This window comes from Silurus aristotelis, assembly GCF_946808225.1.
Source record: "Silurus aristotelis genome assembly, chromosome: 23".
In the NCBI taxonomy this organism is placed as follows: Eukaryota; Metazoa; Chordata; class Actinopteri; order Siluriformes; family Siluridae; genus Silurus; species Silurus aristotelis.
Genome location: NC_139596.1, coordinates 12120484 through 12145921, shown reverse-complemented (window position 1 = coordinate 12145921; position 25438 = coordinate 12120484). Strand labels below are relative to the sequence as shown.

Sequence of the window (25438 nt, the reverse complement as noted above, 5' to 3'; positions counted from 1 at the left end):
AAATTGACACCACTTGAACTCAGGGTTGTGTAGACCATCCTGTGTACCCAAAGCAGGAGGTTTGAGTTGAGCTGGGCACTTTGCTTTTTTTTTTTTTTTTATCACTAGCCAGTCACTTAAATTTACTTGAAGTTACAACCTTTGACCAAGTGAAGCATTACTACTTGCACCAAATTCTGATCTTGTATTGGCACAAAAATAATCCTCATGGAACAAAAAAAAACCTGGGTTCTGCTGACCAGACACCTAAATGAGTCAGTTTAATGCTCCTTTGCTTACAAGACATGCATTTTCTTTTTTTTTCTTTTTTTTATTGACACTAGCACCTGACATGCTTCAGTGGCTGTAAACCATCCAAGACTCGATTGGTTTATTCTCAGGAAAGCTAAAATCGCAGGCTGGTTCAGACAGTCATAGCACATGTTCACAAAACACATTTATATATTTGGAGAAGGAAAAAAAAAAATTTACACAGATTTATACAATACAAATATAATACAAAATACATTAAAGAGCTTGTGGGGAAAAAAAAGAAAATATATGAAACTTGTTTTAACTAAATGTTTTAATGGGTCAAGTGGCTCATTAACTACAGTTTTTGAAGGCAGTGATACTTCGTTAAGACATGTTCATATGTTCTTGTGCAAATTCATTAAAGATTTATATCAATACAAATATTGATAATCACACAATTAGTGACAATCAGGGGTGTAACGATATGGTAGATCATATACTATAATTTAATAAATGTCTCAATTTGATGTCTGTGTATTGCAACACAATTAAACACAGCGCATAATAAAGTCGGCTATTTCTCATAAAATAATGCTTACATTATTTGAGGTATAACGAACAATTAAATATAAGCACACACTATATCCTGTGAAAAAATAGCTTCCTATAAAAAAAATCAATTAAAGCACAATTGTCCCATGCGCACTATTCCAGATAATACACTAAATTGCGTACTCGTGAAAATGAGAGAAAATAAAGACATTTCCCTTAAATTACTTACAGAAGCATTTAGCTTCTCTGTAAGTTAGGATGCTGATGGCCAGTGTTGTAGCCTGCTGAATATGTGCACCAAACACCCGTTACTCCTACAAACAACTGAAATCGCCCCTTTATGAGGACAAACATTTCAAGGTGGAGAACGTAGTAGTTAAACTCATGTCTGGTGCTACACAGAGATACTTGCCTGTGACAGTCAGCATAATGAACTAAAAGCCTGGGAATTAAACAAAATCTGAGTTTTCTAAATAAATAAATATTTTTCAAGTGCTTCAGACTCCCACTTGAAAGTCATACCAGCTTGACCACACAACTAAATGTTCAACTAGATGTTTTGATGTTTACCTTTCAATTCATAGCATTTATTTCAATGTATGCTGCTAAAAATCTGCATGGATCACACAAACACAGTCATGATTTAGATGCAATAATGTTGACTGTTCTAATCAAATGAAAACCTAAGGCACATTCACACAGCGCTCACATGATAAACTACAGTATTGTATCAGATTTGAATTTTGCATATCGTTACACCCCTATTCAGTATATAATAAAAGTCCATATTCGATTAGCGAATTATTAGCTTCCTCCAAAGTCATTCAGATGGTTGTCTGAATCTGTGCTGATGGTCACTAAAGCGAATTGCTCCTCGAAAGGGAGGAGCTTGTGGTTGTAGTCTTTCTCCAGCATTTTCTTCCAAACCTTAACTAAACAAAAAAAATACACAAGAAAATGGACTATATGAAATATTTTATACACGTTTTTATATTAATATATTTTTACAAATACTTTTTGCTATATTTATCCTCAAGACCCTCTCGCTGCAAAACCAAAAGACCAAAGAGAGGAGTTGGACCTTATCCAGCTCCAGCTTGGTAGAGTCAGCTCTTATCTAGGGGTAGAGATATCTCAGTGCGTTTTAGTCTGGATAAGTGTAAACGTTCTTTCGGCTTCTCCCGTTAGGGGTCGCCACAGTGGATCCACCGCATGTTTGATTTGGCCCGTTTTTACGCTGGATGCCCTTCCTAACGCAACCCTGCCCAATTTATCCGGGCTTGGGATCGGCACTGAAAGTGGCTGGGGTTGGTTCCCTGACCGGGGATTGAACCCGGGCCGTAGCGGTGAGAGCGCCGCGTCCTAACCACTAGACCACCAGCATTTCGGAGTTAGAGTTAGGGCTGTAAGAGGAGTTGGATTAGGTCCATCTACAGTCCATGGATTTTTTGAGACTGCAGCAAAGAATATGTAATTGAACTAATCTTACTGTATTCTGGTTCTTCTGCCTCCGGAGAATCAACTGGTGGCTCCACATGTTGCTGTGTCTCAGTCTCCTCCTCCAGCTGCTCCTGAGAACTCACCTCAATGTTGGCAATCATCACCTCATAGGCTTTCCTTGCCTGTGATGTGAGCGCAATCATTTTGTGGTAATGGTCCTGTGAGGGTGAGAAATTTGTATAGTTTCCAAATACTTCCCTGCCAATATTCCAATATTAAACAATTGCACTATAAAAGTGCTTGTGAACCAAAACAGGGAAACAGATTTGCGTAGCACATGTTTCAAGCAACCTAGAACAACAATTATTAAAGACCTGCTTTATTATGCCTAATAAAGCCTATATAAGATTATAAGTTAACCCAAATCATTTTTTAGATCTTAAATGACGACAGCACAATGAATTTTCATATGAGACCCTTTGCATTACAATATGCAACCTTGTTAAAAAAAAACAAAAAAAGAAGTATTTTCAGCTAAATAACTTCATGTGCTAAGGCATGGTTTATAATCTGATCAATACTGGTGCATATTACATAGGAAACATATTAAAGTTTTTAATATGCTTACATTTTGTCTATATATAATCTATTATACAATAAAAGGTAGAATTTACAATGTTTATATTCAATTTGTGGAGCTGCACTAAAATGGAAGCTGGATATAGGCTCCTATACCTGTGCTCCATCATAGTTGAAGATGCCCACCAGACTGACAGGAACAGCTTTGCTCACACAGCGACCTAAAGCTTTCCTTGACAAAGCAAAGACGAAGGGGACATCTTGTTCCCGACAAGTATCAATGATATTGTGAAGAGCCTCATCAAGACCACCTGCACACACAAAAAAAAACGTGAAGTCATAAACATTACACTTAAAAATTTTCATTCACGACATAGTGATGGATTTAATAAAAACGGTGCAAATTGTTTTACACAAATTGCTTCACCTTGCATACTCAAATTCTGCTTTATTTTTTACAGAAACAAACAACCCAGCATGAGTGAATTTGTTTAAAGGATAAATTCAACATGCACTCCTCAACAAGCAGTAATTATAAGTTTATAAATGTCTATATTAAAAGATAGTTAATTTGTGTAACTCAACATGTGGCTTTGGCATTTTGAATGTACACTTTTATACATAAATACCCTGAATTATGGTTATATATAGTTATAATTAGCCAAACATCTTATGAAAAGCACATATGCTACAGATGCAGCAGATGAATATGTGCAAAAATACTGGAACATGGACATAATTTGTGCATCAAATAGCATTACATCACTTTCAAATCCACACACACCCAACAACCACACACACACACAAACCATTCAGTTTGTCCCCATACCTTTAGACTGTACACGTTCACAGTTTGGAGATATGATGACACACTTGACCTTCCTGAGCTTCAGGTGTTTTAGGACCTCCCTGAGACCCATGACCAGCCGTCTCTTCATCCTGGCTTTCATTGGATCTTTCTGGTACAGCCGATCCTGGAACCTCACCAGCTCCTTCAGCAGAGTGGTCACACACTCATCTACATCTTTACTTAACATCTGGCTGCAGTAGCTGTTAAAGACATAAATTTAAAATAAATAAATAAGTTCTAATATTTAATTAAGGTCAAACTGTCCTTTAAATGTCAAACACGTATCAATCAGGTTTTAATTTTTTGCCTAAACCTGATGTGTGTGAAGAATTCCTTACTCTCTAAATTTCCTGCTGTGGATTTTCAGATTGGAATTTGAAGTCCAGTTTTTAGATGTTGCATTTTCCTCAAGGTTCTTCAGGTCTTCGGGAGAATCTTCTTGATCAACCTCCTCAACATCAATTTGGTCACCTTATATCAAAACGAACGCATATCTCATCAATGATCCTATTCCTAATGATTAAGTCAGTAATAGTTATATAAATAATAGAATAATAGAATAGAACAATAGAATAATAGTTCATATGAATTGGAATTGTATAGAAATGTGTACAGTACATAAAGAAATTATTACTTGTTGGTTCATGACAATTTTGCTCTGAACTTTCACTCGCTTGCGGCTCCGCAATGACTTCACTAGTCATTCCTGTAGGGTCTTTTTCTTCTAGCAGGCGATTCTGCTTCCTTTCTTCTCTCTCCTTCAAAATGACCTGTGCAGCAGCCAGGGCATGCAAGTTATAATTGTTTGGTACAGTAGACAAAAAAATTATAAGATAAAAAGAAAATATATTTAAATATATTACAGCTCCTTTTAACTCTTGATTGAATATCCACTAAATAACATACTCGTTTAAGAGGTGTCGGCTTTTTAGCTTTGGGGACCTCTCGCTGCTTTCCTTTTTTCACTAAAGGGCAGGTGGAATCCAAAGGGTTGTGTGCTATTCTCTCTTGCTGCCATGAATGCTTTTTTTGAGCAGTTGACTCCTTCTGGATTACTGGTAGAGCTCCTCCCACTGAATTTAACACACAGACCAGAGGAATTTGTAAGCATCAAGGTTTATAGTTATTAATTATATAAACTAGTGCAAATTCTTATTTGGCTCTTTTCACAGAAATACCTGAAAGTGTTAGAGGTTTAACATCTTGTCTGGACTTTTGAGACTGTTGTTTTTGCTCCAGAACCACCAACATGTTCCCAAGGTCAAGCTGGACAAGTGCCTTGCTCTTCTTCTGACCTGCTGGCTGGTATTCAGACAAATATATTATGGCATGAATACAACACTGTTCAGTTCCTTTAATTTAATATCACTCAATTTAAATTGCTAATAACAATAATCAATGTAATAAATTGACATATTGGCTTAAGAAACACTTTTTTTTTTTGTTTGTTTTTTTTACAAATTATATTAAATCACAGAATCCTCCTCTCTAATGAGATGAGAATTAAGATTGCTAGATATCCTGCAGTATAAAGAGTATTGTATTTAAAGTCTTATAGCACATCAGTGAGCAACAAATAGTCATCAATTATGACACAAATAAGGCTCTGAATTGCAAGTCTTTCTTTTGTTTTCGTTCTTTCTGTATTAGTTTCTCAATGGAGTGTCTTTGAACATGATTTTATATATTTAATAATCCTGTTCGATTTATGTTTTTCCATTCGTGTTAGAAAATCTCCTATATAAACTATCGATCATGAACAAAGTAAAAATAAATACACATCCAACCTGCACTTTCTTTGAAGTAGCAGGCCCAGACTTGAGATCAGAAGCTTTGTGTTTTATATTCTCCAAATGCAGAACTGATCCATCTTTCACAGGTATCCCAGCACTCTCCTGTGAAACGGAAAAAAAAAATAAGAACCAAACAAATCATTATATCAATACCTTCTTATTTTAAAGCCTTTACCTGAATTCTCGGATTTAACGGATGCCTTGGTCCTTTGCTTGCACTGACAGCAGCGAGAGAGAGATCCGGAAACTCTTCTTCATCCTAAAGGTAAAATAATTATAGTTATTACACAAAAAAACACTAATCCTGTCACGGATAAACATCCAGCACATGTAGTTTAAAGTGTAAAACTTTGTTTATTTTCACATTTTCTTTGTTTAATTCTATTCGTTATGTTCAAATTACTTACCTCAATCTTGGGAGGATCCTGCTGCATCAGTACCATATTGCTTTTCTCCTGCTCTTCATCCTCACACACAGCTTTAGATTTCTTCTTTTTCTTCCTTTTCTTTTTGGCAGTTTGTTCAGCATCCTCCTTGACAGACAAAGAAAATGTGACATTCATATCCGCTATAATTATTTAAACATTCGATTTAGTTTCTATAATATGCATATTCCATAGTTTCACTGACACACCAAGGATGCTTTGTAAAAATATGAAGAAAAAGAAATGGAAGTTTGTTTGCAGTGAGAACATTTTAAAACCCTGTTATGTGTTTTGAAACAGGTTCAGCAAACAAAGCAAATCTGTCAAGTTATTTTGGGAAGAGGGCAGCAGTTAGTTCACAGGCAAACTGGCTAAACTGACACGAAAAGCCAAAAATGCATCCCTCGTCAAATACCGATAATGATAATATTGTAGACAATGAAAAATCTCTAAATATGGGCAGAACACCAAACAAACAAAAAGAAAAAAAAGGTATGCAAATACAAACTAAATTTACTAGGTGCAATATAGTGTTTTATATTTAAAAACATAATACTAATTTTTGCTGTTGAGTAAAAAGTATAATCATTAACATTATTATTACTATTGTACAGTTACTTATGTGGAACTGTACAAAAGTTTCGCACACATTCTCTACACATACTGTGCCCTACACACATTTTGCATGAAAATTATTTTATATAAAGTAATAAAGTGTGTGTATAAAAATTATTTTATTTAAAGTAATTAAGTGTGTGTTTGTGTGCGTGTGTGTGTATATATAAATAAAAATATTATATTATACACACACACACACACACACACACACACACACACACACACACACACACACACACACACCAAAAAACATATAGGGAATTGTTCTTATGGAGTTTTATGTTAAAATAATGAATTTTTTAAATAAAAATACAACGATATATTACTGTATCCTCGCAAATGTTTTCTGTGTGTGTTTAAAATGTGTAAGAGAATGATTTACAGCTTAATTTATATATATATATATATATAAAAAAAAAAAAAAAAAAAAAAAATGGTGGGGTGCGTTTATCACGTTTATCACGTTTTTCCGTTTATCGTGCGTGGTCCTGGAACGTAATCACCGCGATAAACGGGGGATTACTGTATATTTATATATTTTTAGTGTGTTTGCTCATCAGCTTCAGCACATTTTTCACTGCCAGAGCATTTCAATTTATTTGCTGTTCATATTTTTACATATTTATCTGCATTGCACTGTCAGTTTGCACAATTGCTTTATTTGCACTTCTGGTAGATGCTGAACTGCATTTCATTGCTGTGTACCTGTACTATGTATTGAAAAAGTTATTTTCTACTTGTCTGTCTGTCTATTATTTAGCACCAGCTCCAAGTATTCAGTGGTAGGTTTCCATGCATTCTACCGTGCACTGAGAAATGTTTTTTTTTATTTTTTTTATTGTCCTCTGCCGTACTTACATAATAAAGACTGGATGGGAGAAAAAGCGGAACCGTTTTTCAAAATTTGCAAGCAGACTAACGGGTAACAATATTTGCCTCACCTGTGAGTTAGCATATTGTGCAGCAGGATTCTTCTGAATGACTTTAGGAGGCTGGGAGGCAATGCTGGCCCAGGATGTTGCTGGTAATTCATAAGGGTTTGGTAACACAAGCACAATGTCTGCAACAAAATAAAGAAACTTATTACACAATTTTTCAGGAGGACACTGAGAAGTTGTGCAAAAAAAACAAAAAACAAAAAAAACTCAGTTCTACCCTCTGTGGCAGTCATTTTCTGTAGTGTCTTTTCTGCTGAGGCAACATGCCGTGTAGTTTCCTGTTTTGGTCCTTTATTTCCTGACGTTTCCTAAACAATAGGAAGAAAAGATCCGTTTTTCTTCCAGCCTTTTAATTTCCACAATATACCATATATTTCATGAAGCTCCTGCAAAATTTGCTTTGCCTCTCATTGTACCTTAACAGTGGCTGCTGGTGACTCATGAGGATCTGGTGATTTGACCGAACTCCAGCAGGATTGAGCATTTGGGATTGTGAGAGTGTTGGAATCACACAGCTCGGGAAAATCAGACAGTTTTACTTCAAAAGTCCAGCTTTTTGTAACGTCTGACTTGGTTCGCTCTTCCAATTTTGGAGCACCTCGATGACCTTGTTTGAAGAGGGGAAAAAAAAAAGTTGGGAAAGATAATTTAGTGTTTATCTGGGACTCCTGATATGTAGAACTCTTAGTACTGTGTGTCCTCGTTTAATAGATTACCTCCTCTGGCTGTGTCTGGTAATCTCCTGTTTATCCTTCTTTTCTCATGTGGCTCAGATCTTTGCCTGGACGCCTGTAAAGAGTCAAACGTTCAATGATGACGTACCCAAAAAGTGTTAAAACAGCATTCTTTTTCTTTTACAATGAGAATGATGATACTCTGAACTGAGTTAAGTTAAACAACATTTACAGCGATTGAAAAAGAGCTACAGTTGTAAAAGGACCTTTCCAGTGTGCTCTGATGTGCCTCGTTTTTGGGTCGTGTCATTCTGAAGACTCCATTTCCCTCCCTGCTGCTGCAAACTAGCAGGAACGAGTCCCTTTGGTCCGCTGTAACCTTGACTGTCTGATATTGCTGAGCGTTGTTTTCTCTCAAACCAGTTCTCCGTAGAGGAACGGCTCGGACGATCTCTAGATATGGATCTGAAACATGAACAGTCAGATGTGGAAATTCTCCTTGGGCTTAAATGGAATAATATATTACACTTTGAAACAGACCTTTTCAAGCTTTCCTGCATTTTGAATCTCAGTTATAAGCTTTGTCTCGGGTCAGTCAGATCCTTGAAAGCTTCTGATCCAAAGGCATTATCAGGCTTTGAGAGGGGGAAAAAAAGACAAATATCATCAGTTAAAATAACAACAAACTGGTCATGTTTGGTATCACGAAGATGAATTTTACTGTCTTTGTTTTCCAAACTAATAACCAGCCATACAGAACCATAACACATCTGTTATTTGGACGGACAGACGGACAGACGGACAGCTCTTAAAAGTTAAATATCTATCTAGACACAGTTTATGAGAAAACTGGCCACCTCTCTAAGTTTATTCTGACGCAGCAGATAGTACAAGTTATTAATCCACCGCTTTACAGTTCGCCAGCATGGCTTCTGTTTATAACTAACTGTTCTCTGAGAGTCACACTTGTGGCATTAATGAGCGCTCACCCTCTCTGAGTCACAAACACAAACACATTAGCTCCGGCTGCTAACACTGCGCCATTGCTCAGCATGCAGTCACAGTCAACGAGCTACAAACTAAAGTCCTCAATGCCATACTTACATTTGTCTCCGGAAAGGCTGGACTGTGATTGATATATATTCTCTCTATCCTTTAGCATATTCATTACATCGCCTGAAAGAGTTGTCCCTACTCTCTGTGTGCTCAGGTCAAACTTCACCACAGAAAGAACTCAAGTTGTGGCACTCTTATTTTGAAATGGGGAAATGCCGGAAGTGAGTGACGCGATCTTTTACACACGGACCGCTGTTGTTTATAAATATATTAGATTAGATTAGATTAGATTAGATTAGATAGATAGATAGATAGATAGATAGATAGATAGATAGATAGATAGATAGATAGATAGATAGATAGATAGATAGATAGATAGAAGCACAAACAACAGAACATTTAAAGAGTAAAAATAAATAAACACGGGTCTAAAAGAGAAAAGTGTAAATAAACAATTAAATAAATACGTGTAAAAACTGTTCATTACAATAAAAATCAGCCACCAACAAACAATAATAAACAAAACACATAAATAAACAGTTTATTTGCTTTGTTTATGTTTGTTTGAAGTCTGCCAATTGTTATTGTAAGGAACATTAAACAAATAAAAAAAAACTTTTTCCAGGTTCACCAAAAATCAACATGAGTTGGAAAGAGAAAAGGATGTAATAAAATGATTGAAAATAAAAGAAATAATAAACAAATTCATTAATAAAAAAATTAATTATATAAATAGATATATTTTTAGACATTTAATGTGTTATTATAAACAATTATTATTAACTACTTTTTATTTACTGTTTTACTTTACACACAATAATCTCTTTAAATGTGTTGTAATGTTTAAGAGTCGCCGTTAGAGGGCGATATCTGCTTCAGCGCCTCATAGCTGCTTTTCTTCGTGATCTCTCTGAAGTACGCTCCTCATAAAGTTGCCATGTTAGGGAACCATTCAACTAGACAATATGTCTACCTGTTTTACCTTTTAATACGCGTTTCCGTACAGACGCAATTCCGAGCGATCAAGTAGAAAGTAGTTTCCAAAACCTGAAAAGTTTAGAAAGATTCGGATGTAAGTGAAACTTAAAAAAAAACATAAAATTAGGAAAATGGGTAATATGTGTATTTTGGCAACCTCTAATACCCGGTCACACTAATCTCAATCTCGTGTATTTTGAGTGTGATTTTTACCGGAAAGGAAAATTCTGATGGACTGTTGGAAGTTATGACTTTTTTTATTACTATCACTTGAATAGTAAAAGTGTGACGACACAGGAGGTGAGATCACTCAGCAGTGTTAATGTGTAAAAGCAGATGACGTCACAAAAGGTGCGCTCACTCTCCGGTGGAAACGTGTAATGCTGTAAAGGAGGAACAGTACAGAAGATGTCACTGAATGTCATCACTCAAACCTTATTTATTACACTTACAAAAATGCTCAGGCGAGAGCTTTTGTTCATGTCAGGATTTTTAAATCGTCACAACATGTCCAGCGAAGTAACAGCAACATCAAGCACTTCTAAGACTAAGAAACTGGTATGTTCACTTATTACTTTTTTTTGTGCATCTCTGATCATCACTAATATTTACACACTGCACTGCTGAGTTGTAGAAGTGTTTCCCATTCTATTCATAATAGAGTTCAACAGTGGTGGATGAAGTACACAAATCATGTAGTTGAGTTAAAGTAGAGATAAAATATAACTCCAATAAAACTAAAATTGTCTCTTTAAACTTGAGTAAAAGTACAAAAGTATTTCCCTTTATATGAACTTAAGTATACAATGTATTATGATTTATTATGGCTTTGTAACAAGACTCTTAATCATCTTAATTTATAAAAAAAATACTATAGTGTGACTCTTCGCACACCAGTCTATCAATAGAATGATATTAATTAGTCAAACACATGATACAGGGCCCCTGAAGCACTGAGGTTAGGGGCCTTGCTCAGGGGCCCCAAACAGTCGCAGCTATAGCAGAGATTCCCAAACTTTTTCCTATGAAGAACCAAAAATTAAACTTGACCTGGCCCATAGGTTGAAGTAAATATTCTTGCTGCCATTCTTTGAGAAAGCTGAGGACTTATGTTTTATAATGATGACAAATACTGTATATTTGTCTTAAAACAGCAGTCAGTTTTATCTTGTCTGTGTGTCGCTGCCTCGATCTCCCCACAGTCACAAATCATGCTGTACCTGCAGATTAAAGTGGCATGTAGAGTCAAAAAAGTTATGTTTCATTCTCTACATTTATTTCACTTGACTTTTATTGCAGCTTAAAAATAAATTTTGATTTAATGCCATTTTTTACTCTTGTTTTCCCAAAGTCTTATGTTTGTCATGGAGGGTCAAATTAAAGGTCATATTTGCTCTATAGATATTAAACTTTTATTTATTGTGCGTTTTGCCTTTTAGGAACCAAAACAGGTTCAGTTGCTATAGAGACGCAGTTTGCTAAACAGTTTATATATATATAAAGATAGAGATAGAGAGAGTATTGCTATCTGATCAAATGTATGTATCATATATTTTTAGGTGGTAGGTCTCGGTAACCCTGGAATGAACAGCACACGACACAGTGTTGGCATGGCCGTGATCGCAGCCCTGGCAGAGCGTCTGGAAATGTCCGATCAGTGGAAATCAGACAGACACGTATCAGGAGAGGTTATTGTTTCAGTTTATCAGGACACACAAGTCGTGCTTCTCCGGCCAAAGCTGCTCATGAATGTCAATGGAGTGAGCGTGGCGAAGGCAGGTGAGTGAAACCGGTTTCACAAATAAAATATTAAATAGATATTTAATATTCACAATTAAAATTTATGAGTGCCTCAGCGAACGTGTAAACAAATGTTTAGCGTAGAGTAAATATTTACATAACTGTGTATCGTATCTCTTGTGATTGCTGTCGTTGCTCGTTTTTTAGCACGCAAATTTAATATCCGACCGGAGCACATCGTTTTGGTACACGATGAACTCGACAAACCGCTCGGGACGATTGCCATCAAACACGGAGGGAGCGCAAGGTCAGTGACAAAATGTTGTAAATATTTTAAACAAACACCAATTAAATCTGAGTCTTTTGGTTATGTCACTTAACAAATCCAAAATTAGATGATGCATGCAGGATTTATTAACGCTGATTATTTCAAATGGTAATGCATGGTACAAAAGCCTGAAAAGACCGTTAAAAAAAATGAGTTTCAGATATTCAAATTGAAATATCACTAACAAAACATTTTACATAATTACAAATAATATTTTATTTTAAGATCAGTCTAATGCTTGTATTAAGTCAAGTGAAATGCCTGTATAGTGGTTTTAACCATATAAATCAGGTACAGTGCAAAGTAAAACAAAACAACATTAGTATATGACCAAGATACATTAAACAACACAATGAAACAGTACAGCACAAAACTAAGATTAAAAGCAGACCTGAACACAGAACTACACACAAACAATGTAAGTGCAATAAATGCCCCAAAAAATTAAACTATGAGTATTATACAGTACAGCAAAATATGTTCAACTATGTGGTACAGAAATAGTGCACGTGTTTTTACAAAATCAAATACAGAAACCACTGATTTATTATAGTATAATATTAGTGTGCAAGTCCCAGCTGAATATAGCATAACACTCCCGATATTCACCACTAGAGGGCATTATGACCCAGATATTGTGCTGTTACATTAACATTTTACTGTTTATCCTCTAATAGTTTCCAGAGCATTTCTCTCGCGCTCTCTATTCTTCTTTTTTTTTGTGTGATTTGGCTTAGGTTAGTAATGTTAAGAAACATATATGTAAGGATTTATACATAGTTTTTAAATGATTTATTAATATATTATAAACCTGATCATATTTTACTATATCAAAGCTACTATCATGTTAGACCAAAGCCAACATTACTGCATTCGTGAATTATCACAAACTCTGTTAACCATAAGGTTTAACTGTTAACCAACCCTCCAAAATAACTGTAAAGATTGCTGTTTATATATTCAGCAAATACACACAATAAAATCAAATTTTTTAGCTGCTAAATTTGAAAGCGTATGATTTTCCATCTCGTATAACATCTTTATAGCTTGCATAAATGATCCATATCACTCTTGATATTTTTTTTTTATAGTATTTTTGATTCAGAGCCGAATTTATGGACCCTTGCAGCAATAAAAAGCATGAAAAAATAGGAAAAACTCTAAATGAGAAAACAGCAGAATCAACAAAATATTTTTTTTTTTACTTTCATGTGCCAGATATAAATCTTACTAGAACATGAGAGACTACATTTATTACATTCATACTTTAACATAGGAGAGCATTGGATGAACAAACTCTCAGACACCATTAGTATGATTATTGACATAACTATATAATGAAATGCTAGTTTGTTTGTGCAACACCACAAGTTTATTGCTAACACATTAGAAAAGTGTGCAGGATAATTTTTACAAAAAACCCACTCCTACATGCTCTTGAAAGAATTCTGACCAAATTTTGAAGTTAGTCGGCTTTAGCTCTCAAAAAAGAAACATAACAATAATCCCGTTTGAGTCGTATTCAGTAGTATTTTTTCTGCTAAGAGTCACTATAGATTAGATTATTGTTATGTTTCTTTTTTGAGAGCTAAAGCCGACTAACTTCAAAATTTGGTCAGAATTATTTCAAGAGCATGTAGGAGTGGGTTTTTTGTAAAAATTATCCTGCACACTTTTCTAATGTGTTAGCAATAAACTTGTGGTGTTGCACAAACAAACTAGCATTTCATTATATAGTTATGTCAATAATCATACTAATGGTGTCTGAGAGTCAGATGCTGATTATACAATATATTATGATTGTTTGTTCATTCTGACTTGAGTCTCTCTGATTGTTTTATTGACAGAGGTCACAATGGTGTCCGGTCCTGTATTGACTGTCTTCATACTGATGTAAGTCAGAAATATTTTGACAACCAATAATGAAAAAAAACCTCAAAGGTCACTGATGTTTTCTTAATGTGCTCTAAATTGTGACAGGTTATGCCACGACTACGCATCGGTATCAGCCGGCCCCCAGGAAACACGCCTGTGGACAGATATGTTTTGGGGCGTTTTTCTAAAGAAGAGGAAATCATTTTAAACTCTGTAGTTAAGCAAAGTGTGGCCCTTTTATTAGCACAAATTACAGATCAGCAACCCCAAATAACTCCAGCAGGGGGCATGAGAGCGAAACAGAAGAGGAAAGAGCAGAAAAAGAGATCACTTGCAGTCCAGGAACCTGAAGAAACGCCAGACAGAACTGACCTCAAATGTCAATAAATAAAATGATTATAAACTCATGACTCTGCTGATTGTGGATGTTTGTATTGTGAAAATTAAATAAATGACAGCTCTGTTTTAAGAAAATATACAGCAGGGAAAAGGAAAGGTATAATGAACACAAATTTACAGATAAGTTTACATTTATGTCAATGGGCAAACATCCAGAGCGACTTACGACAGCAGTTTATGGTTAAATTTCAGTGGCAGCTTGGTTGTGCTGGGATTTGACCTTGTGACCTTCCAATCCTCCAGTCCAGTTTAATGCCTCAACCATTAATCTTCCACCTATCAAAATCATTGGACTATCGCTGTTGCACCTACATTTACTTTTACAGCATTTTTCAAATGGCCTTATCCAAAGTGACTTACATTTATCGCATTCATACAACTGAGCATCTATGCAGCTAACTTTGCAGTTTGTGTTGCTGGGATTTGAACTTATGACCTTTGGATAGGCACCAAAAAAATCTAATTAGTAGACCAATAACACATCAACTCCTCTGGATTGTATTATTGTTTTTGCATTTAAACACTGAATCAGCCTTCAGTGTGTTTTTGCATCCTAATAAAGAATTACTGTATAGTTCATTAGCAGATTTGGTCAGTAGCTGAGTATATAGCTGTGACTTTTATTTGTCTATATTTACCACTAGTGGAGTAACAGAGATTAGCCTTCAGTGTGTGATTTTTCACACAAATTCTACATTTATTTGGCTGACCAGATTAGATCTTTTATCAGCCTGGCTTCAGCATGCACATTATGCTTGATGGTTCTGTGTTCGACTGTTGACTCTGCTGTATTTTAAGCTTCGTCCCTACTGATGTACTTCACAATGACGTTATTTATTTGGCAGTCGCTTTATCTGAAGTGAGACCGAATACAATTTGAGCATAGAGCTGATAAAGAAACTGAGTGAACCATCAGTGACAAGTGCTCCAAGACACCATTTTTAATATCTGAAACAAATGAGTCATAGTTGCAAGACAAAGAACATTTCTAAATGTAAGGGTGGGAGTAAATGCTACCACTCAGGAACGACACATTAAATCCCAACGCAGTCAGTCGAATAAAACAAGCTTTTAGGAAAGTTTACATGCATCAATAATGTAATATACTTATGGGATCTTTACAGGTTCTTTGTATGGTTATGGGGTCTTAGTGTTTTTCTGATAGGAAAACACTGTAGCTTTTTACATAAACCCTTTTAATGGTTTCCCCAAGAGAGCACGTGTGTAGGTCATCGATAGCCTTGACCGTTAATGGCAATAGAGTAAAATCCTAGATATAGTCGAGTGTGACGGCTTGAAAACCCTAAGAGAACCTTTGTTTCCCAACCCTGGCTTTGGAGAATCGTTTGTCCTGGACATTTTAGTGTTGCATTTACACTCTCGTTCCAACTCAGAAAGAGCTGTGAATTTGCTGGTTAGTCGAGCATTCGTATTATTAGTATTTTAAAATAAAAAGTTTGCAAGACCGGGATACTCAACTAACAGGTATGGGAATCTGTACCTTAGAACTAAATCAACATAAAGACATACAAAATATACTTTTATTATTTTGCATGTGTGTAGTATTGCAATTAATAAATAATCAGAAGATTTCTACAAATAATTTTCTTTTCTAAATGTTGACAAATACAATTATATATATATACATAGGTGTCTAATGTGGACATCACACCCACATGTGTTTCTTCCCCAAATGTTGGTACAAAATTAAAAGCACAAAGTAGTTGAGAATGTCATTGTATTCTGTACCATTACAGTTTCCCTTCAATGGAATTAACTTTCTTTTGGCTTCTCCCATTAGGGGTCGCCACAGCGGACCATCCACATGTTTGATTTGGCACATGTTTTTACACTGGATGCCCTTCCTAACGCAACCCTCCCATTTATCCGGGCTTGGAACCGGCACTAAGGCTTGTGCAACCCTAATGGCTGGGGTTGGTTCCCTGACCGGGGATCGAACCCAGGCCGCAGCGGTGAGAGCGCCTCATCCTAACCACTAGACCACCAGGAAACCCTCGTGTTTTCCTTCAATGGAATTAAGGGGCCTAAATGTGTTTCAGCATAACAATGCCCCTGTGCAAAGCAAAGGTCCAGGATGACAAGGTTGGTGTCACTCAAGTGTCCTGCACAGAACCATGACCTCATTCCTACTGAACACCTTTGCAATGATCTGGAACACAAACTGTACCCCAGACCATCAAGTGCCTGACCTCACTAATACTTTTTTGTACGCATGAACACTAATGCCCACAGCCCCCATTTGAAATAGAAGAATAGGGTTATTTTGATCAACATTTTATCACATTGTTAGTTATTTATCAAAATACAGTTATAATCTATTTACATGATAACACAAGGTGACAACTTTGATCAAATTTGATAATTTGAAATTTGATAAAAATATAAATATATATATTTAAAATAATAGTATGCATTTTTTGTTTATTAAAAAATGGACACACAAACCTTATACTCGGGACATTCCACGTGTTTTGCTTTTGAGATTAAATGCAGTACATATATACAGTGGCGTGAAAAAGTGTTTGCCCCCTTCCTGATTTCTTATTTTTTTGCATGTTTGTCACACCTAAATGTTTCAGATCATCAAACTAATTTAAATATTAATCAAGGACAACTACATGGCCCTGTGTGAAAAAGTGTTTGCCCCCTAAACCTGATAACTGGTTGAGCCACCCTTAGCAGCAACAACTGCAATCAAGCGTTTGCGATAACTTACAATGAGTTTGTTACAGCGCTGTGGAGGAGTTTTGGTTCTGTAATTCAGCCACATTGGAGAGTTTTCGAGTGTCAACCGCCTTTTAAGGTAATGCCACAGCATCAGGTCAGGACTTTGACTAGGCCACTGCAAAGTCTTCATTTAGTTTTTCTTCAGCCATTCAAAGGTGGACTTGCTGGTGTGTTTTGGATCATTTTCCTGCTGCAGAACCCAAGTTTGCTTCAGCTTGAGGTCACGAACAGATGGCCAGACATTCTCCTTCAGGATTTTTTGGTAAACAGCAGAATTCATGGTTCTATTTATCACCCCAGACCATCACACTACCACCACCATATTTTATTGTTGGTATGATGTTCTTTTTCTAAAATGTGGTGTTACTTTTATGCCAGATGTAATGGGACACACACCTTCCAAAAAGTTCAACTATTGTCTCGTTAGTCCACAGATTATTTTCCCAAAAGTCTTGGGGATCATCAAAATGTTTTCTGGCAAAACTGAGACTGAGACGGGATTTTTTTTCCCCCAATAATAAAAACCTTTATTTAAAAACTGCATGTTGTGTTCATTTTTGTTATCTTTTACTAATATTTAAATTAGTTTGATGATCTGAAACTTTAAAGTGTGACAAACATGCAAAAAAATAAGAAATCAAACACTTTTTCAGACCACTGTAAGTGTATGAGCGACCCAGTACAATGAAATATCATGAAATAACAGCAAGAACAATATACGTTGTGTTTGGCACAGATGGCAATGCAGAGAAAAGGTTTTAGAAAAGGCTCATTTGTGTGTTCATTGATTCACAATCATCTGCCTGCAGTAACTGGCAATTTGAATAACATTAACTTTGGTGTTTATTCAAGACATTTAAGCAAATATAACACAAGTTCCCTTGTATAAATAAAAAAATGCTTTTTTTTTTCATTCGTTTTCATTTATTCCTATATTACACATATTGCTGTTGACTACCTGCTGAAGATGATGCTACAAGGCTCTGTCTAAAGCGAGTAGGTGTGAATCAATGTGTAAGTCCTATAGTCTATCCGGGTTTCTAACCTCCTTATCGCTACATTCTCCCCAAACATATTAGGTTTTTCATGTCAACCTTCATGGTAATGCCATCAACAATGTCATCACACTCATCTTCTTTAACATAAATACAAGCACAGAGTCTTTGTTGTAACTCCAAGAAACTCCAACCATGTTGCACTCTTTAGTATTTATTCAATTTAGTATTTTTTCATTAATATGACAAAGTTGATTAGAAAAAGATCTAGTAGTCCCTTATTGAGTAACTCTAGAACCAAAAAACTTTCAAACAGTGTTTTACTAGAAAAGATTTTTTAATTTATACGAGTAAATGCTTTGTCTATTCACCATTGATAAACCATTGATTATAGAAGAACTGTTTATTATTTTGTCCAGTACAATTTAGTATGATTTTGTTTACATTTTTAAATCTTAGTAAAAAATGTCCCCTCATGGGTCAGCAGTTCTTGCAATGAATATGTTTTTGTGATTTATTTTTAATGACTGAATTGTTATATATGGAACCTCTAAAGGTTCACACAGAAGAGCACTCAGTGTCAGTATTCTATTGCTTTTTTCCACAGAAAATTCTTGTAAGCTGTTTTTTTCCCAAAAGAACGTAGATAGCAAGCTTTAAGTCTTTACATGCCTCTCTTAGTGGCAAATATGTTGTAATCTAAATCATTAATACTATACACTCATATACATTGATGCTATATTTCAAGCTTGTGTTAAAAAAAAACACGAAATCTGTAAATCATCAAAGTCTAGCAGTAAATCTATATAAAACCTACGATCAGATATTTAAAGCTTTTCCTTCAATGACAGAGACAATAGTGGAAGGAACACAAACCTCACTTCTAATACTTATGATAGATCTTCTGCATTTTCACTTCAGAGCCTTGAAAAAACACTCTTTTGAGCTTTTCTTTTTCACACACTTTTTTCCCAGCCTCACAGAGTGGCAGCATTGGTCAGATCAATCATACTTCCACCAATCCTTTCCTAGGAGGTCAGAGGTCATGGGCCGGCTGGACACTAGGCTAATAGAAAACTGTTAATTTATTCGGTTGAGAGTCTCACTGGGGGTTTGGCTAAAGACTTATACATAAAATAAAACAGATAAAATAAACAAGTTTTTTAATTATAAGTTGCAACTGTAAAGTATTTCATATTTAAAAGATTATTATTATTTTTTAATTATGAAATAGTTTGATTATAAGAATGATTAAATTACAATTATCTTAAATTTATTTAGAATAAATCTATTTTAACGTACGTTTCATTTGTAAGGTGGGACAATTCGCAAAACATTATTTTGAAAAGTTAAAGGTTTTTAAAACTGTGTTGACCAAAGGGGCTTGCTTGAGAAGTACTCGTCTACACAGAGACGTCCCGAAACCTTAAATATACATACCCATAACATACGTGTTCTCATTTGGTAATTGCATGTTTTAGGGTTTTGACTTTTAAACATCTAAGACAGAAAATAATATTTAAAATGACCTACTTTCAATACAGCCATATTGTTGGGAAATGAAAAAGACAAAAAAACTAAATAAAATGATTTGCCTTTTACACTCGTGCCTGAAATTGAGTATTAGTACAAATAAGATTAGTACAAATAAGTTCAATTTTGTATATTTCACCAATTTTTTTGTCTATTTTCAGGACATGACAAGAAAATAACTGATGTTATACAATGATGAAAAAGCTTATAGCGAGAACTTGATGTAGTAATCTCTGTGAAATGATAGGAATGATAATGAAGTCTATACACTCCTTGCCAAATATGTTATTAATGGTAATGCAACACAATCCACTGGTCAGAAAATGAACATGAATGTTTACTACTGCTCTCTTATTTAAAATTACTGCAATAATCTGTTCAGAGAAAAACCATAAACAGGTGATTTCACTAATATAGTGTTCATATGCAAAAGTGAAATGAATGATGAATTATTTGTATTTTTAAATGAGCACAAAAGTGGATATACAAGTCAGGGTGTAGAAAAATATAATATATAATATATATCCATATTATCTTCTAGCATCTTTAAAAATAGGTCATCATTTGGTTCTTTGTACACCTGATGCAGCTCATCATGGGCCTGACAACAAGCTCATAAATGAAATTACAAGATATGCTTCATTTATTGCTGATTGTCTAACAACTGATTTGTTCTTAGGATCATTTAAAGGTTATTTGTTTTGCTTTTGTGTGTGTGTGTGTGTGTGTGTGTGTGGGGGGGGGGTTCCTTTATTTATTAATATTTATTTATTATAGATTATTTTTCCCTAGGAGTTTATTTGAAAATGATGATTGAAAAATCATCATTTGACGTATTAAGTGTCAGATTTGTCATTTAATTTCTATTTTTTTATTTTTTTTATTTAAGGAAAAATGCATTTCAGAAGAAAGAAAGAGAGAGAGGAAAAAGCAGTGATAAGTGTCATAGATAAAGGAGTTCGGTGGCATATAGTGCTGATATGATAATCTTGGAGTGAAGCACGCTTTATGTCTGAGTGCTTTCCAAATGACACTCGCATTTAAAATGCGTTAAAGCGTGCCTGTAAAAACAGTCCATTTGGAAAGTGTTAATAAACAGTCCTCTTTGTGGTGAAGTGTCAGGTAATCCTTTTGTACGGGGCGCAGAACCAGAGGCAAACGTCACCGCGCTGCACAATGCGTAATTGGCACCGAGGGTACAGTGCTGGATTGTAATTGCTCTGTGGCTTTAAGGGGCAGCTGCATCTCTCAATGAAACCGAGCAGCTTCAGCCCTTCTTCCTCACAATGGCCATTTTAATGGGCGCCGTGGTGTCATTGAAAGCTCGTACCATGCGTGCACCAGCGCCTCCCTCCCACCATATCTCTCTCTCTCTCTCTCTCTCTCTCTCTCTCTCTTTCTCTCTCTCTCTCTCTCTCTCTCTCTCTCTCTCTCTCACGTCAGAAGTGTCTTTGGCGTCCTTTGAAACGGGTCTGCGCTCGCGCTGCTTTCTTCTCCTGTTGCTTTATAGGCAGCCTCGAGCACCGGAGCTCCTTCAGTCCAGGATAACTCTGTGCTCTTCCACTTACAGCCTGCTGATGCATTTTTTTTTACCTGGAATGATACGAAGAACTTTTCTTCACCCCTTTCCTCTCTCTCTCATTCCTGCGCTGCTTCCTGAACCCGGGTTCGAGGGAGCATCTGAAATTAATAGGGATCAGGATCGGCTTTGGACACCGCAGGGAATTTTCGGGCGCGTGCTGGAAACCGGGAAACGACACCTACACACACACACACCTACACACACACACACACACACACACACACACACACACACACACACACACACACACACACACACATACACACACACACACACACACACACCGAGAGCATCTTTAACAGGTGCAGAAATGGCGAACGGCTCTCCGGTGCTAGTGCTAAGAGCTAACAGCTCGAGACGCTGCACCACAAGCACATGGGATGATCAGCATTGCATTTAATCTGAAACATTTATTCCAGCAGGTTTTTATCCAAACGCATTTCTATTTCGTAATCGTCGAGACCGAAATGCATTAGTGGATCAACGGGAACGAATTAGCTTCGGGAAATTCTAAATGCAGAGTGAAAATCCGATATCATTATATTTTCTTTCTTATTTTAAATTTTTTTTGGCTTCTTTGGTTTTTAAATGTTTGGTCTTTTCTTCAGCAGGAATTTTTCTTATAGAACAGGATTATGATTTGCGTTAAAATCTTATAGTGAATCAGTCATATTTTATATATGTAAAATGTGTTTTTATACATTTGTTAAATATATAAAAACCAGTGCATTAAGGAAAAGTAGCCTAATTTCTATTGTCAGGTATTTCTTATTAGAATAACGATTATTACTACAACTACTACCACTACTACTAGTACCAATACTACTACTTATAATTATCATAATAATAATCATAATAATAATATTGCACGATGCAATAATTAAATATGATCAGTATTAGGTTTTTAACACACACACAAAAAAACCCGTTGTTTTGCACATAATGTACTGTCTAGGCCTGTTTTGCTTCCATGCTGTGGGAATCGTTTATGGAAATGTGCTTGTAAATTGGTCGTGTAGGAGTGCTGTCCTGTGCGCTTTATATGAGCCTGAGCTACTGATTGTCCAAACGCAATTCTTGTGACTTGTCGAGTTGTAAATCGAGAATTGTGCATGGACATCTGTTGCTGCTGGTTTACACTTCTGCGTCTTCTGAACAAACTGCACAATCTTCACCTGAAATGCGCTGTTTACTTCATTAACTTTATTATTTCACACTGTGTACATGATGTGATTTCACGCCCTGCCTTTTACTGCCCTGCAAAAAAAGAAAACAAAAAAAATATATGCTGCTTTAGCTGTAAACATTGTTGAGAAGGATCATTTATTTTCGATCAGAATAAGAAAACGCAGACAAGACTAGGAGACAGATGTAAAAGCCAAAAGTTTTTTTTTTTTTTTATATATATAAATGTTTTAACTTTAATACGTGTTTCTATATTAAACAAAACACACTTTGTTGAGGATTTCATTTCTGTGTATTGTATTGTTTGTCTAAAGATATTAATTATACTCAAAAGTAGACATTTTTGAGCCTCTGTATTTAAATAAAAGAAACAAAATGTCACTACGAATTCTGTACTAATAAATGTGTGTTATTATTATATATTTATAATTCATGGTCTGTCGCAAATATTTATATTTTATTTAAATCTAAAAAAGAATGTTAGATTTTATTGGGAAGCGATTTTAACAATTGTGTCAAATTTCTTGACACTGAATACAGAGAATGTATCTGAGCAAACTAAAACAGGCGTGTGAATGCAATCGGATTAAAGCAGATTAGACCTACACACATGTCAGATCATTTCTTTTAAAGCGTAACGAGACAAAAATCGCCTATGCTGCCCAAATAGAAATGGATTAATGAGATTATAATTTAAAGGTGTAAAAAGTACAAAAATAATAATGAATAATGTTAATATAAATTTATAATTTAATAATATTATTAATGTGATTTTACATAGACTATAAATCAAGTATTGTAACAAAGCATATTTGTAAACTATTCTTCTAAATTATTTGTTAATAATAAAAATGTAATAATAATAATTTGCTGGTAAAGAATGCACGAATACAAACAAGCACCCTAGACTGCAAATGTGTTTTATTTTAATTAATCTAATTTAATTGAATTAATTTGTGTGTTTTATTAGGAGAAGTTCTGCGACAATAAGATGATATACTACGCATAGATAGATAGATAGATAGATAGATAGATAGATAGATAGATAGATAGATAGATAGATAGATAGATAGATAGATAGATAGATAGATAGAGTAGTATATAGTTAAAAATAACTATTAACAACGGATTATTCAACATTAATTTTTATATATAAATTGCCTTTTAAGAGCAGTTATTTATAAAAAAAAAATAAAATAAAAAAAAAGCATATTTATTCATTGATTTTTTTCAATGAATTTTTCTTCTTTTAAATCAAAATATATATCATCATTAAAATGTTTCTGGATTAATGCAGGATGCCACTTACAAAATTTTTTTTTATCATAATATAATTATAATAATAATAATAATAATAATAATAATAATAATAATAATAATAAATCCAAAATAATAATAAAATTTCAACTTTATGAAAGTGCATTTACACTAAAACAATATATTCCATTTGAACAGAGCTGCAGAAAAGACTAAAAGTACCTTTATATAATTAGCCTTTTATTCATACTCAATATATATGAGTCAACACTATCCAATAAAAATGACCCTGAGACAAAATGAGCTCATACACAAAACCATACACACAGATAGAATACAGAGTGTATCGCTCCAGCTCTGCTTCCTGTGTCCCACTTTCTTTTCACCCGGTCTAAAATGTATGCTACATTTCCACACTACATTGGTTCCTACCTTTATATAGTAAACTATAGACTAGGCCCACTATAGTGTGATGCTTCAATCCTGTAGAACCAGTGGAGCCCCGTGGTTTATTCATTCTGCCTCATTTAACACACCTGATTCAACTAATTACCAAAAAACATCATTAGTTGAATGTGATGTATTTTAAAAAAGGAGAAAAACACATATCTCTAGGGCTACACCCATTCTAAATGAAGTTTGACACCCTCTTTTTAGGTTATTTTTAATAATAAATGATTACTAAGCTAAAATAAGCACAGTCAGTTCTAAGGTTATACAATGAAAATAATTCATTCATTCATCATTCATTCATTCATTCAATATTAAATACTTCATCTTAACCTTTCAACGAGCATTGTGATATTTACACATAGATCCAGCAATGCAAATGTAAAATAAATGCTGAAAACAAACATAAATCTAATTTTATGTGTAATATAAGTATAATATAAATGTGAAGGAAAATCTGAAGTCATTATTGTATAGTAATATTTTTACACAAGCACCAGCATCAGCATATGCAGACAACCATTTTATTATATAATTACACAAACCAACTCATTACAACACACAAAGCTATATTACAAATAAAACACATAGCACTATTCATTTGCAAATTAATGCAAAAAACATTAAGAAGAAAACCCCCTCACAGATGTTGTTCTTCAGCAATAACAGTGCTGATTTGAAAGGTTTACGACCTCATTCTGTGCAAAGAGCCAGTGAGCTGAAATGAGAAGCAACATTGCCCTACTGCTGTGCCCGTGGATGCTCTTATCTTTTGCAACTTCTCCTGAGAGCAAACTAGGCAATATATCATCTGGAAAGAGGGAAATGTGACAATGTCAAAGCTCTTTTTTTATTTTTTGATGGTGATTCCCTCAGGGGTGGAAGCTTATCAATCATTTTGGGCTATGGGACGAGAGACCTGTTTTGACAGTCATTTTCTCCCATGTCCTTGAGAGGCCCATATCCCCTACTGACCACATAGAGGCCAAGGGCATCCTGACTGCGTCCTCCAGCCCTCTCCCAGCATTCCCTCCTCCCTTTACCCTTTGTTCACCTGTTGTCCTGGAGACTGCACTGCCACCAAGACCACCCATTGTTGTGTTGAGAATAGAAACGAAATGGCATACAGTCCCCCAGTGATCACACAAGAGATAGATACAGTGTAAACATTTCAGTGTGAGACTAAATAAATACAGTGGCCTTTACTGC

At 35.1% G+C, this 25438-nt stretch overlaps 2 protein-coding genes across 3 annotated transcripts; one reads left to right on the top strand and one right to left on the bottom strand.

The window, feature by feature from the left end:
- Nucleotides 1-547: 547 nt before the first annotated feature.
- On the bottom strand, nt 548-9355 carry LOC310717927 (selenocysteine insertion sequence-binding protein 2-like). Of its 2 annotated transcripts, none has more exons than XM_083526332.1 (18): nt 9208-9355; nt 8644-8738; nt 8370-8568; nt 8146-8218; nt 7846-8036; nt 7647-7737; nt 7433-7551; nt 5856-5981; nt 5624-5707; nt 5443-5550; nt 4834-4957; nt 4562-4728; nt 4290-4425; nt 3994-4126; nt 3635-3855; nt 2962-3116; nt 2276-2444; nt 548-1718 (listed from the first exon to the last, which is right to left on the bottom strand). In XM_083526332.1, the coding sequence occupies exons 2-18, from the start codon at nt 8661-8663 to the stop codon at nt 1591-1593; spliced, it is 2244 nt and encodes a 747-aa protein (XP_083382458.1). In that variant the 5' UTR covers nt 8664-8738; nt 9208-9355; the 3' UTR covers nt 548-1590. The 2 variants fall into 2 exon arrangements, with proteins under 2 accessions (XP_083382458.1, XP_083382459.1); XM_083526333.1 differs by lacking the exon at nt 9208-9355 and adding an exon at nt 9093-9164.
- A 7-nt stretch (nt 9356-9362) lies between these two features.
- Nucleotides 9363-14487, top strand: ptrh1 (peptidyl-tRNA hydrolase 1 homolog). The gene is made up of 5 exons (XM_083526334.1): nt 9363-10695; nt 11697-11916; nt 12085-12184; nt 14053-14098; nt 14186-14487. The coding sequence occupies exons 1-5, from the start codon at nt 10546-10548 to the stop codon at nt 14465-14467; spliced, it is 798 nt and encodes a 265-aa protein (XP_083382460.1). The 5' UTR covers nt 9363-10545; the 3' UTR covers nt 14468-14487.
- Nucleotides 14488-25438: the final 10951 nt, after the last annotated feature.

What these genes read in the sequence shown, in the direction of transcription:
- LOC310717927 (XM_083526332.1), bottom strand. Translation starts at nt 8,663, where the DNA reads ATGCAGGAAAGCTTGAAAAG. An exon ending in CATCAGAGCACACTGGAAAG is followed by an intron (nt 8,219 to 8,369) that starts GTCCTTTTACAA and finishes GACTCTTTACAG; the next exon opens with GCGTCCAGGCAAAGATCTGA. An exon ending in GGCAGAAGAACCAGAATACA is followed by an intron (nt 1,719 to 2,275) that starts GTAAGATTAGTT and finishes TTTTTTGTTTAG; the next exon opens with TTAAGGTTTGGAAGAAAATG.
- ptrh1 (XM_083526334.1), top strand. Translation starts at nt 10,546, where the DNA reads ATGTCACTGAATGTCATCACTCAAACCTTATTTATTACACTTACAAAA. An exon ending in AAACACGGAGGGAGCGCAAG is followed by an intron (nt 12,185 to 14,052) that starts GTCAGTGACAAA and finishes TTTTATTGACAG; the next exon opens with AGGTCACAATGGTGTCCGGT. An exon ending in TTGACTGTCTTCATACTGAT is followed by an intron (nt 14,099 to 14,185) that starts GTAAGTCAGAAA and finishes AAATTGTGACAG; the next exon opens with GTTATGCCACGACTACGCAT.